Raw genomic sequence first — 14,270 nt, 5'->3', positions numbered from 1 at the left:
AAAATCGACGCCTCTGTATTTTTTAGACTGTAGCCCAAATTCACTATCCGAATAAAATAAGGGAGGCACGTGTACGTAATTTATATCATATGATAGCCATGCATATGCACACGTGCAGAAGAGCTGTTACCCTCTATACGTGTACTCACCTTCTCATCCTCTCTGAATATTTTGAGTGCTCTTCCTAGTTATCTAGTAATGCATGAAATTAAACTTACTAAATGTTTCTTCAATTTAAAGAAATAATTGTTTATCTGTTTCAATTTTTTTAAGAGAATTTTAAAAAGATAATTGTTTCGGGGAGAGAGATATAAAAAAGAAAAGGGAGAAATATTAAAATGTACTAAATAATATGATAAGAAAAGAGAGAAAAATAAAAGAGAAAATTTGTATATAGTTATAATTATTCATGTAATAAGGATTCATCTCTCAACTGAAAATATACTTAATGCAGAAGAAAAAATCATTATTTACAAACGTTGAGTCTTGAGTGGGAAAAGAGGAGGCGCCGTTACTATACAATATAAGATCATAGTACTGACAAAATGCACAGTAAAACAGTTCAAATTGAGAAGGATTCTTAACACACCATAGTATTTAATATATATCTTTACAGAGACAATTATGCTGGAGGATTCAGGCAAAGATTATATATTGTGGATTTGTTTTTTAATAATTAACGCATCATATGAAAGATCGATGATATATACTAATGGTTATAAGAAAAATATTTAACAGTTTCTATAACCTTTTTCTTTTATCTTTTACTGTAATATTATTTATTTTATTTCACATTTTTAATCAGCTTATCTCATTTATAAACGAAATTGTATAAAAATATACATGATGAACTGAATAGAACAATATTGATCTGATATTCTCATATTGTATAAGAGGATAGACTTTGAGACGCGGAGAATCTGTAGGAGGGGACCATTCAGAGTGCCTCCAATTTTGGTGTTGTTCATTGTACCATTGCAAATATAAACGAAGCATGCATGCTTATGTATGAGGTGTAACAAAATTGGAAACAATAGCCATGCAAGGTGAAGAATGTCACAAACTCAGCAACCCTTATTCATTGACGTGTCCCTCAGTCACTCTCCTCTCATACCTATAAATCACCACTCCTCATGTTCTTTCCAATTCACCAACTCCTTCAAACTTAATTATTAACACTTCCTTAGTTCAATATGGGGAAGCCCTTCACTCTCTCTCTTTCTTCCCTTTGCTTGCTACTCTTGTCGAGTGCATGCTTTGCTATTAGCTCCAGCAAGCTCAACGAGTGCCAACTCAACAACCTCAACGCGTTGGAACCCGACCACCGCGTTGAGTCCGAAGGTGGTTTGATTCAAACATGGAACTCTCAACACCCTGAGCTGAAATGCGCCGGTGTCACTGTTTCCAAACTCACCCTCAACCGCAATGGCCTCCACTTGCCATCTTACTCACCTTATCCCCGGATGATCATCATCGCCCAAGGTAATCATATATAAGGAGTGCTTCTAACACACATATCAGAAAGAGTATCACCAGCATTTCTCAGTGTATATTAATCCATTTGTCACCACTTGTTCAAATTTCAACATCACATTACCATAGATCATTTACTAAAGATAATAATGATTTAAGTAAATAGTATCTCTATAGTAAATTTTACATGATTATTTAACTACAAATTATTATTATTATATATAGAATGACTTTGTTGACATATCAATCACCTTAAAAGTTTTATTAAGTTATATATATCAACTAAGATATCTGATTAAATAAAAATGTGATTGTTTTGTTTGGTGATGATTGATGTACAGGGAAAGGAGCACTTGGAGTTGCAATTCCAGGATGTCCTGAGACGTTTGAGGAGCCACAAGAACAATCAAACAGAAGAGGCTCAAGGTCGCAGAAGCAGCAGCTACAGGACAGTCACCAGAAGATTCGTCACTTCAATGAAGGAGACGTACTCGTGATTCCTCCTGGTGTTCCTTACTGGACCTATAACACTGGCGATGAACCAGTTGTTGCCATCAGTCTTCTTGACACCTCTAACTTCAATAACCAGCTTGATCAAACCCCTAGGGTAATTATCAATTCAATTTCATTTACTATTAACAAAAACCATGTTCTCCTCACTTGTTAATTTTTTCACTTTCAGGTATTTTACCTTGCTGGGAACCCAGATATAGAGTACCCAGAGACCATGCAACAACAACAACAGCAGAAAAGTCATGGTGGACGCAAGCAGGGGCAACACCAGCAGGAGGAAGAGGAAGAAGGTGGCAGCGTGCTCAGTGGCTTCAGCAAACACTTCTTGGCACAATCCTTCAACACCAACGAGGACATAGCTGAGAAACTTCAGTCTCCAGACGACGAAAGGAAGCAGATCGTGACAGTGGAAGGAGGTCTCAGCGTTATCAGCCCCAAGTGGCAAGAACAACAAGATGAAGATGAAGATGAAGACGAAGATGATGAAGATGAACAAATTCCCTCTCACCCTCCTCGCCGACCAAGCCATGGAAAGCGTGAACAAGACGAGGACGAGGACGAAGATGAAGATAAACCTCGTCCTAGTCGACCAAGCCAAGGAAAGCGTGAACAAGACCAGGACCAGGACGAGGACGAAGATGAAGATGAAGATCAACCTCGCAAGAGCCGCGAATGGAGATCGAAAAAGACACAACCCAGAAGACCTAGACAAGAAGAACCACGTGAAAGAGGATGCGAGACAAGAAACGGGGTTGAGGAAAATATCTGCACCTTGAAGCTTCACGAGAACATTGCTCGCCCTTCACGCGCTGACTTCTACAACCCTAAAGCTGGTCGCATTAGTACCCTCAACAGCCTCACCCTCCCAGCCCTCCGCCAATTCCAACTCAGTGCCCAATATGTTGTCCTCTACAAGGTATGTAATTCACCTCATTCATATTACTAAGTAATCAACATGAAACTAATATACGTACATACTTACACATCTACCAGTAATTTTTCCGTGGATATTCAATTGTCAATTAGTCTATCTTGAGAAAATTAAGAAATAAAAAGAAAGCACAAAAGGGAAAAATCTTTATGTCATAAATCATATGATATAATAATTTAGAAGACATATAAAAATGTCAGTAAGTATGTTGTAGGGTTGGATTCCTTTAAATGTCATTAAAATATCATTTGATATGGGTAATTCTTTAGTGATTCTCTAGGGGTAGTTGAACTGTAATGTATTATAATTGTGCATTGATTTTTATGAGTTACTTTAACATGTCAATGAAGACTTATTTGATAATAATTATAGTTACTTGTTGGTTCTACTACTTTTAATAAAAAAATAATAAAAATATTGGTGTAAATATATAATATATAATAATAATGATGATGATACGTAACACATGTTATTATATCCATGCAGAATGGAATTTACTCTCCACATTGGAATCTGAATGCAAACAGTGTGATCTATGTGACTCGAGGACAAGGAAAGGTTAGAGTTGTGAACTGCCAAGGGAATGCAGTGTTCGACGGTGAGCTTAGGAGGGGACAATTGCTGGTGGTACCACAGAACTTCGTGGTGGCGGAGCAAGCCGGAGAACAAGGATTCGAATACATAGTATTCAAGACACACCACAACGCAGTCACTAGCTACTTGAAGGATGTGTTTAGGGCAATTCCCTCAGAGGTTCTTGCCCATTCTTACAACCTTCGACAGAGTCAAGTGTCTGAGCTTAAGTATGAAGGAAATTGGGGTCCTTTGGTCAACCCTGAGTCTCAACAAGGCTCACCCCGTGTTAAAGTCGCATAAATGACAAGCATGATGGTGTGAGGATGAGGCCATCTTATGAAATAATAACAAATAAATAAATTTTGTATGATAATAAAAAGTATGGCCCATGTACCATCCCAGCGAGCCTATGTTTATATCTGAGTGGCGTTGTACCTTTCAATCGCCTTAATAAAATGTCAGTCTTCACGTTTTGTCTTTATTCTGTGTTTATTTTCTTTTTTGTGGGCAAGCTAGCTTTTATCTACTTTTAAATGAGTAATACTGATTATATGTTTACTGGGGAATTATTTGATCTCCATATAAATCTTGTTTGAAATAAACGGAAGTAATTAATTTAAAATATTTTCTTAATATTTTGAGCACCTCTTGTGTTCTATCGTCTTTTTGGGAAGAGCTCTCTTGTGTTCTATCCTCTTATGAAATAATAAGATCAGCACAACTTACCTAAATTAAATTATCTTTCAATTTGATATGCATATATTTATTTGATTTTTTAATATATTTTTAACTTATTTTAATAAATTAATAAAATACGTGAAATAGCCTCTAATTTACAACAATGTGCCTACTGAGAAGATATATTGAGCTGCTTTTTACAGAAAATTTGGAAGTCTTGATAAATTATAAGGCAAGGTATTCTGTGCAAAGTAAAAAAAAAAAAAAAAAACCAAAGGTTACGAATATGAAATTCCCAGTTTAATAAGTCGCAATTGATGAACGTGATCGATGACAACAGGCTTGATAGTACTTGAGCTAATAAGAAGTCCTTCGAATTTTTAAATATTTAGAATTTCTATATTATATATATGAGTCATTATAGAAAAATAGAAATCAGCAGACTTTTACATTATGCACGAGAGTGAAATAATATTTTTTGGTTTTGGATTTATGATAATTTAAACTATAGGATATTCTTAGTTTAGATTTGTATTCGAACATCATACTCTAACCCTTTCAGTACAAAAAAATCTTACTCTAAGGTCCTAGTTATAAAAGACTCCTAGCATTCTAAAGCAAATACATAAGTCGATCAAATATTTAAATTTTTAATGTCGGCAATACTTTAATAAGCTATTCATTTGATCATGTGACCGGAGTAAAGAAGTAGATATGTCAATGAGACAGGGTGAAAGTGAGAGTGAGTTTGACTCTTTCAATCTGAATTAGGTTTAGGGTCAGATTTATAAAAAAGACATGGATGAAAATACTAAATCCGTCAGTTTAGAGCGAAAATGTATATTGTGTTAGGTGTGTGTGACGCTTGTGTGTATGAGTGTGTATTGGCCAGGTACAACAATGGAGGATTGAAGGTTTAAATCCTTGCTTGATCTTGACCTTGACCACGATTTTAGAAGTAGGGGAAAATTCATACTTGGCTTTAACCCTAGTCAAAGTGGATTTTTTATGAGGTGGGTCTTACAAATAATTTAGATTTAGTTGTCATGCCTATGAGAAAGTCTTTTGGCTTTGTGTTTATTTTATTTATTTATTTTAATAATTTGGATTAGTTTTTTAAATTTGAAGTAACTTTTGATGTGGTTAAAAGGTACACTATCCAAAATTCATATATTAAATACATTTTTAATCTCTTTAAGTTTTATTGAACTTTTTATCTTTCATTTTGAGAAAGATTAATTTACATCAGTATTTAATGTAATTATATACTAATTTAATCTATTAATTAGAAAATTTAATTAGAAGATTAATTTTCAACGTAGTTTTTTATCTTTCATTTTTATCTATTAATTAGAAGATTTAATTGAACTAAAAAAATAGAGAATCAAATCAAAAAATGAATTAAAGGACAAATTAAATACTAATTTAATCTTTATAGAACTAATAATAATATTATCTATATATCTAATCACAAATTGTTATTATATGTATAAGATTGATGACTATCTTTACAAGTTATATCGATGAACTTTTAACAATTATAACTAAAGAGATTAGCTGATAATAGTGTGATTGTTTTATTTGGTGATGATTGATGTGTGTGGGGTATATAGGGAAGGGAGCAATTGGACTTGCAATTCCGGGATGTCCTGAAACGTTTGAGGAGCCAGAAGACAATCTAGATGGCGGAGAAGAGGCTCAAGGTCGCAGCAGCCACAAGATAGGCACCATTTCAATGAAGGAGACATACTCTTGATTCCTCCTGGTGTTCCTTTCTGGATCTATAACACTGGCGATGAAGCTCTTGTTGCCGTTAGTGATCAAAACCGCAGGGTAATTAACTCGTTTTAATTTACTATATTAACTATGAAGAAAGAAAGACATGCTAATTAATTCATCTCATTTGTTTATTTATTCACACTCTTAGAACGTCTCTGATAAGAATAGTTCTTCACTTTTTTTTTTTCCATTCGAATAGAGGATATGTAGTTATTTATGAGTACGTTACTTAATAAAATTATACCAAAAAACATTTTTTGTAAGTGTTATAGGATCCCAAAATTAATTTAATTAAACATTTACTTTAATAACCTTAATATTATACTGAATTTTTGTATAGAATATTTAAATTTATATAAAATTATAAGAAAACATAAAATTAAAATAAATAACTCATCTAATTAAGAAACTACCAATAAATATAATTAGATAGTTTTGAATTACTGCCATGGTTCATATATTTAACTTTTTAATTTATGAGAACAAATTAATAATAGTTACACCGTTTAATAAAGCTACAAAGTTAACGACACTTGGTTGGGTGGGCATGTCCAAGAACCCAATCAAGCCATAATCTTCTATAGAATAAAACTATACTTAAAAAAAAAAAACTATTTTACAATATATTTTATATACTAATTAGCTAATAAGGTATGAGTTGTTTTTTTTTTTTTAAGGTATTTTACCTTGGTAGGAAGCCAGATTTAGAGCACCCTGCATAGACAATGCAATAATATACGAAGGATCAACACTGATATGGACACGGACACGTGAACACTTGTTAAACACATCAAACTTAATCCGAACATGGACATCGATGTTGATGTCAGTGTCGTGTCGGACACCGGACACACCAAGCGACTCGGATGTCCCTGCTTCATAGGCAACAACACCACCAGAAGCAGCAGGAGGGGGAAGATGAAGATGGAAGCGTGCTAAGTGGCTTCAGTAAGCACTTTTTGGCACAATCCTTCGGCATCAACGAAGACATAGCAGAGAAACTTCAGTCTCCAGATGACGGCAAGAACAACAACAACAAGAGGAAGACAAAGACGAAGAAGATGAGCCAAGACCCAGTAGAGAAAGGCGACATGGAAACGGGATTGAGGAAAATATCTGTAGCTTGAAGCTTCAGGAGAATATTGCTCGCCCTTCGCGTGCTCACTTCTACAACCCTAACGCTGGTCGGGTCATCACCCTCCCAGCCCTCCGCCAATTTGGTCTCAGTGCCCAATATGTTGTCCTCTTCAAGGTACACTATTCAAATCATTCATATTAAAATAATTGATTAACATTAAACTAGCATATACACATCTTTTCACAGTTATTTATTTATAAGATATAGTCAATAAATTTGTTTTGATTTTTATTATAAGACTTTGTTTTATCTCTTGTGTGTATTAATTATTTTATAACTAAAATACCTTGAATTATTTTCTCTTTTTCCCCGTCGAGATTGAAAAAAAATTAGTAGGTTTCCAATAGAAGGTAGGATAATTTTGAAAAAAATATTATAATTATAAAAAAAATTGTGTTAACAATCAAATTAATTAATATTTTTAATAAACATAAATTAATTAATTAATTATATCTTATAATTAGGGATCGAAAGAATATTATTAAGAATTAAATTTAGCCCAACCAAATTTACATATTTTTTAATAAACGTAACTTGTATTTACAATAATAATATATTTTTATAGTGTTAAATTTTTAAAAAAAATTAACAAAATGAAAACATGTTTTCTGTTTTGGTTGTGTTTGCATTTTGTGACATGATATACAATTAAACATGGACTTAGCAAATAGTGGGTGGAAAGAGAAAAGCCCAATTGACATTTGGTTAGGCTGTTTAATGTGTTCAAACACATGCTTTTTGTTATTTTTTTCTGCATTTTTTCAAAGTTTATTCTGAAATTAGTTTTTAGAATTATTTTCTACATTTTAGAAATTAATCTTCAAAATATTAAAAAAATCAAAAGAGAGATGCAAAGAATAATAAAAAAAAGGTACAAGTAAAATTACCCTTCTCTTTTAAGTCATGACGACGACTCCACGAGGTATGCTTGCTATTCAGGTTCGTCATTTCTAATCTCCCAAAAAGAAGGGGGGAAAAAGTCTAGAAAAGTGGATATTCCTAATCTTTTGCTTCCTTTAAAAAACAAAGTACTCAAACAAGAGGAGCCGCGCATGAAGTTGAGAGTAAAAACCACATGATTTAGAAATGAAGGCATAAGGACAACTTTTGTTGCTTGTCTCCCCCTTAGCTTAGACAACTTGTTTTTACTCCATTCATAATTAGAAGTAAATATCTTTCTCAAATTTCTTTTCTCTTGATGAAGTCTTTCTTTCTTTTTAAGAAAGAAAAAAAAACATTTTTATATGAAGTATTTCTAATGATAGAAATGATGTACAAATCTTATAACCACGTGTCTACCAATTTCATCTTTTTTGTGAAATGTTTCAACAAACTCAAAGTACTAAAATGACTATAGATAAACCCAACAAGATCAACTCCCCTTTGAATTATCTCCTTTTTTAAATGAAGTTTTTGAATGTCTTCAACCATCAAGTTTATGCAATGGGTTACACAAAGAGTCTAGTAAAGATGTGGTCCTTTATCTTCCAACATCTTACCAGCTAAAACATAATTGCTTCATTATCGATGAACCATGATAACCTAAACAACGTATTCTTCTCCAATATTTTTCATAAAGAAATTAAGCAATTCAAACAACTTTTCACCTGTCTTCACACATTTAAAGCCATCAATGGATTTCACAAATATTGTCCCTGTAGGAGAGCTCACCAAAAAATAATCAAGCATAATATATATGTTGCTTTCAGTCAGTCCAGACATTTGACATAATAGAACAACAATGTTTATTCCATTGCTCCTTATGGTCCTTCAACAAAATTTTAGTGTATTACAGCTCCTTATTGAGGAGTGAAACTTTAATATCATGATAACTAGGAGCTGGACCATTTGGATCATAAATACTAAATGCTGAAATCATATCTCGAAAGGTATTCAATTTAATAAGGTTGAATGATAAGCTGACATGGTACAAAAAACGAGCAATATAATGATGAATCCTGACCTTCGATTCTTTGTCATATGCCTCTTAGATGTACATGTTAGCCTATCTTAGTTTCCCCTTCTTTCACTTCAAAATTACAATATTTGAAATTTTACAAAGCCAAATCTATTGGCCATTTTTTAGCAATGTTCTTGTTCCTATAGCATTACTACTAGTTGATGTGTCCAAATCATAGACCAACATTTGGAATTACAGGGTTGCCTTCATTTTCTCTCTCTCTCTCTCAAAGATGTGTCCAAATCTCTTCTCTAGGTTCCTTTGAACACTTGTGCAGGGTAAAAACCTGCCACGCCATTTCCATTTTTTGGCGAACAAATTTAGGAATTTTTGCCATTTTCATCATAGCGCCACTATGGAAGCTTTTCAGCAACATCGGTCTAGACTCTAATTAACTTTATGGTCAATTAGTTGAAAAAGAAGCTTAAGAATTCTATGGAAAATAACAAACAAGAAAAAAAAAGATTGACAAGGAAATATATTTCAATTATTTTATTTAAAAAAAAAATATTTTGAAATAGTTTTCAAAACTTAAATTGCAAATAAATCCATCAAACATGTTTTATTTTTTATTTGCTAAAGGAAGAGGTGGAAGGATTGGAGAGCAGAGATGGTGATGACAAGAAAATAAAAACAACTTTTATTTTAACAAACAAATTTTAAATTTTTTTAAAATATAAAATGAAAAGAGATCAAATTACATCCTTTTTTTAATTTTTCCCAGCGCATGCAAAGTGCAAACACAGCATACAAATGATTGACATTAACATCATTAATTCATGCTATATTTTCTATGTTTTTCCCATAGAATATTATGAGTACGTACAAGTGAACAAATAGTGACACATGGACGCCAAACTGTCAAAGACAGGATCTAGGAGGCAAAATTTATGCAAAATTTTAGAGTATACTCCTTTTTTGAAGGGAAAGATTAAGACACATTGTTTAACACGAGTTATACATTGTTCTTAATTTAACGTTCTCAAATTTTGTTTGGTCATCAATAAGTTAACGTTATTGATCAAAATGATATCGGATTAAATGATACTAGATCTGATCTCTTTAAAGAGTGCTAAATGTATATTTCGTAATAATAATAATAATATGACAAAAAAAATCCTATTTACTCCGATAAAGCAGAACACAAATATAATATAATCTAGAAGTCCACTAATTATGCTGTTAATTTCTTCTACCTTGGACCATCCAGGAAACATATTGCATCATGCGCTCAGAAGACGACAATATGCGCCTTATCTTGATACATACATCACAAGAATTAAAAAACACACAAAATGTGAAACCAGATCTGCATTTGTACATGCCATGTATGGAGTTTTTGTTTTCGCTCTAATTTAAATATTTATGGTCTTGTTACATCTAATATTTTTAAATATGCTTTAAAAATTGATTTCGGATTGCAAAAATTTAGATAAAGAATCCATGGATATATAGATTGAAGAAAAGCAAAGAACTAACCATTGGTGGTTAAAGATGAGATTTGTTTGAAAGGATTCAAACTACGAATAGATCTTGTAATAGTGAGAATTGAAGAGATGAAAAGTAAAGAAAAGAAAAGAAAATGGAACGTCCTAAAAAATTCAAAACTCATTCACTGTGAGGATCAATATATATATATATATACCATACCATGAAACATAACATAACTCAAAGGGGACGGAAGCAAATAATTTAAAATAAATGTGAAATTAAAGTAATAAAAATGAGAAAAATGTATGAAAACAAAAATTATCTTCAACTTATATACTAAAAACTAACAAGGTAATCAATTTATAAGTAATTAACTATTAAACTAATTTGTCTTAAAAAAACCATTAAACTAATTGACAACATATATAAGTACTTAAGTAGCCATGCAACATCAAAATTTTGGAAATTCCTGCGCTCCCATGTAAACATCAAACCAATAGTCCACATTATTGTACACACTTGATGGATGGACCCCTTGGAACTTCCCGTCAGCCGCGGCGCCAGTGGCCGGAAAACTGGTGGTGGCATCGGAATTATTATTATCAGCCGAGAGAACTTGAGACCAGAAATCATCGTCCAGCGATTCAGGAGCAGTAGTACTGTTATTCATCATGGGCACGTGATGATGATTACTATTATGCTCGTTGGTGGTGGTGTCACTACTAGTGGTGAGGGTTGACATGCTACTACTTACACACTGTGGGGGAGATAGTGGCTTCTTCTCCTCTGTGGGAAGATTCACGGGTTGTTGTTTGGAATTTAGGGTGTCCAAGGAAGATAGCTTTTGCTGTTGCTTTTTTTTGCTTGTTGGGGCAGCCTCTTCTTCATGTGGGTGTGCTACACATTCTTTATTTCGTTGTCTGTTCGCCCCGGAAATTTTGCTGCTATGGCTGACCATCTGCATTGTTAATTATTCAGAAATTATTGCACATAATTACCAACTTAGTGCCTCATTTGGATTATTAAACTCAAAACTAGGTTCTTTTTTAAGGGGTGTTATGAATTTTGTTATAAAGGTTGATTTGGTGTTATAAATAGTCTTAAGTTAAATAAAATGAACAAAGAATAAAAAATATATATTGGGCTGGCCTAAAATGCTCACAACTAGCATTATGTTGAACACTAATGGATTGAGTAGCCTATTTTGACGTCTCTAGTTATAGCAGCTAAGGTAAAGAAAAACTTAACTTATTTTAAAATATTGGATCATATCTAAGGTGGATCCCCTGTAACAAGTGGTTCACCATGTACAATTATTATTGTACCATTTATTGATGGCTTTTGGATAATCTTTAGAGCACAATTTCACCCTATACCCACCTCCACCAAATTATTTCTTTTGTGTCCCTCTCCCTCACTCATCCGTTCGATTCTATCGGAAACCAAAATCGCCACCGCTCATCCCACTCAGAGGCGATTTCCAGTGACGGTGAATCCCTTCTTTATTTTTTTCCTTTCTTCTTCTCCTTCCTTCACACTACAAAACTTAGAGAACTCATGGTCATCCTCCGACGAGACATACTCCTTCATGCCACAAAGGTTTCCTCTTAGAAAAAGGTTGCGACTTTTTCAAAGGGTTGTTTAGATATGGTGTTCCCGACAAGGTCTTGCTTGGTGTTGTTGTTTCAGAGCGGAGGTGGGATGGTGGTGTTGACTATTGAGGGCTTCGTTTTTGCTGTCAACAACTTGAGGTGGGAAATAATATGGTGTTGAGGGTTCACCACCAGAGCATAAGTCCAAAATCAATACGATAACTATACAAAAAAAATGGTGTTTCATGGATATCACTTCAAAGATGCCGCCTAAAATATAGTTCAAGTATGGTAAAAGCCTTTTTTTTTCACCTTCTAGTAAAAATTTTGCAGACCAAGGCCAAATTAGACTATGATCGATCAAATCGGACAAAATAAATCCACATTTAATTCAAAGTCAAAATTTAAAATCTAAACTCTACTTTTCATTAAGTCGGTTCATACTAACTCAACAAATGTTACACATTTTACTACCTTTATTTTTTTTTATTTTGATATATCATTTTACTACCTTTATAATTCGTGTCAACAGTGTACTCATGATTTATATGTAGCTCAAAATGTACTAAGAAGGATTCTAAATTGCAGACGCCAGAATATTGCGATCGTTGATCTACCCACAACAACAATAACCCACAATTGTAGTGTGGATTTAAATCACATGAATTACCGCAATGTATGAACAATGGAGCCACAAGGAAACCACAATTGGGCTGCAAAAGAATGTCACCACCGTTCCAAACCACTTTTTGTAAAAAAAAATTAAAGGTTCAAACTTCAATATTCTATATATTCTAAATGTCAATGGTCAAATGGCAGAGGTTGTGTGTGATTTTGGGGAGTATCTGATGGTGGCAAATAATATGAAATCTTAAAATGATAAAAAAAAAAAAATATATATATATATATATATATATATATATATATATATATATATATATATATATATATACACAATCTTATAAAACAAAAAGATATATCAATAATTAAAATAATTATATTTTTTTCACATTTACATTTAGTGTAATCATATAATAATTTCACGCAATACTTGCTACAGCCACAATCTACATTATCACATGGACAATAATCGCAACTATGACCACAAGCGCAACTACGATCACATCCACAGTTTAAAACTATGCAGTTTAAGAGAGACCAAAAAGAAATACGTAGATAGGTATATAGTTAGATGATACCTGTTCCCCAACGTTTCATGCAACTGGATTACCATGTCCTCTTCTTCTCTGGTAAAGTTGCCCCGTTTAATATCTGGCTTCAAATAATTTATCCACCGGAGTCTGCAACTCTTTCCACACCTCAACAGCCCTATTGGTAATTAAAACAAGAGGAGATTGCAAAAAGGAAGAAAAAAAAAATAAAGGTACAGAAACGATTTGAATTAATTCCCTTTGTTAATTTCATCAACCATGAACTAGCTAGCTAGAAATGTGCTAATAAGACTCTTTAGTGTTAATTACCAGCTTGTTTGGGTAGGGCACGCCAATTTTTGTGGCCATGTGTGTTGATATGATGGATGAGAATCAGATCTTCTTCTTGAGTCCATAATCCTTTCTTCAATCCCATTTTCTCGCAGCAAGGAGCTCTCCCCATATTATTTGTGTTGTGACTATTATTAATTCCCGCAAGCTGGAAATGAAGCACCACTGCCCTCGCTTTTATTTGTTTGCAAAAATGCCAAAAAGACAAATAAATAAATGAATAAAATAAGGTTGAACGTTGAACCTTAAACCTGACCCAGGTTATATGCACTGAATGAATGTTATTAATGTTATAAAATTATAAATAATTAATAATTTTCAATAATAGAAATATTCAATTCCTTGGAAAAAAATTAAATTAACCAAAAACGATTAAACATACTGATAATATATAAAAAAATAACAAAAGAGTGGTAATATATGTATGGTAATAGTTTATTCTGAGTAACTGAGGAATTTTTTTTTCTCCAAAAGAAAGACTCCCATAAAATTTCGATTTCCATAAAAGGCTCCATCTCAATCGATGATTTAGTCAAAAAAATTATTTTTTAAACAAAGTTAATTGCTATAAAATTTAATACCGGTATTTTTTCGTAAAAACATTTTCTCCCTCCTGTTTTTTTTTTCAATATACACCACTTTACAATTAAATTTTCAATCTACACTACTTTAAACTTTGTGTTTTAATTCACACCAC

General features: G+C 32.9%; 2 protein-coding genes across 2 annotated transcripts; one reads left to right on the top strand and one right to left on the bottom strand.

Annotated features, from left to right (window-relative positions):
• Positions 1–1,148: 1,148 nt before the first annotated feature.
• GY4 (glycinin G4) lies at positions 1,149–3,974 on the top strand. The gene is made up of 4 exons (NM_001251079.2): positions 1,149–1,482; positions 1,815–2,080; positions 2,156–2,902; positions 3,404–3,974. The coding sequence occupies exons 1-4, from the start codon at positions 1,194–1,196 to the stop codon at positions 3,791–3,793; spliced, it is 1,692 nt and encodes a 563-aa protein (NP_001238008.1). The 5' UTR covers positions 1,149–1,193; the 3' UTR covers positions 3,794–3,974.
• Positions 3,975–10,548: 6,574 nt separating this feature from the next.
• On the bottom strand, positions 10,549–13,781 carry LOC106794951 (transcription factor MYB30). The gene is given in 4 exon segments (XM_014762941.3): positions 10,549–11,343; positions 11,346–11,437; positions 13,271–13,400; positions 13,553–13,781. Coding segments are annotated over 4 exon segments (768 nt in total). The 5' UTR covers positions 13,686–13,781; the 3' UTR covers positions 10,549–10,930.
• Between the last annotated feature and the right edge of the window lie 489 nt (positions 13,782–14,270).

The sequence above is a fragment of the Glycine max genome, chromosome 10 (genome assembly GCF_000004515.6).
Source record: "Glycine max cultivar Williams 82 chromosome 10, Glycine_max_v4.0, whole genome shotgun sequence".
In the NCBI taxonomy this organism is placed as follows: Eukaryota; Viridiplantae; Streptophyta; class Magnoliopsida; order Fabales; family Fabaceae; genus Glycine; species Glycine max.
Note: the sequence above shows the minus strand (reverse complement) of the source record. Positions and strands in the feature narration are given on the sequence as shown.

Bases quoted from the DNA above. Each gene is read 5' to 3' on its own strand.
- GY4 (NM_001251079.2), top strand. From the start codon at position 1,194: ATGGGGAAGCCCTTCACTCTCTCTCTTTCTTCCCTTTGCTTGCTACTC. The intron at 2,081-2,155 runs GTAATTATCAAT...TTTCACTTTCAG, and splicing joins AGCTTGATCAAACCCCTAGG to GTATTTTACCTTGCTGGGAA. The intron at 2,903-3,403 runs GTATGTAATTCA...ATATCCATGCAG, and splicing joins AATATGTTGTCCTCTACAAG to AATGGAATTTACTCTCCACA.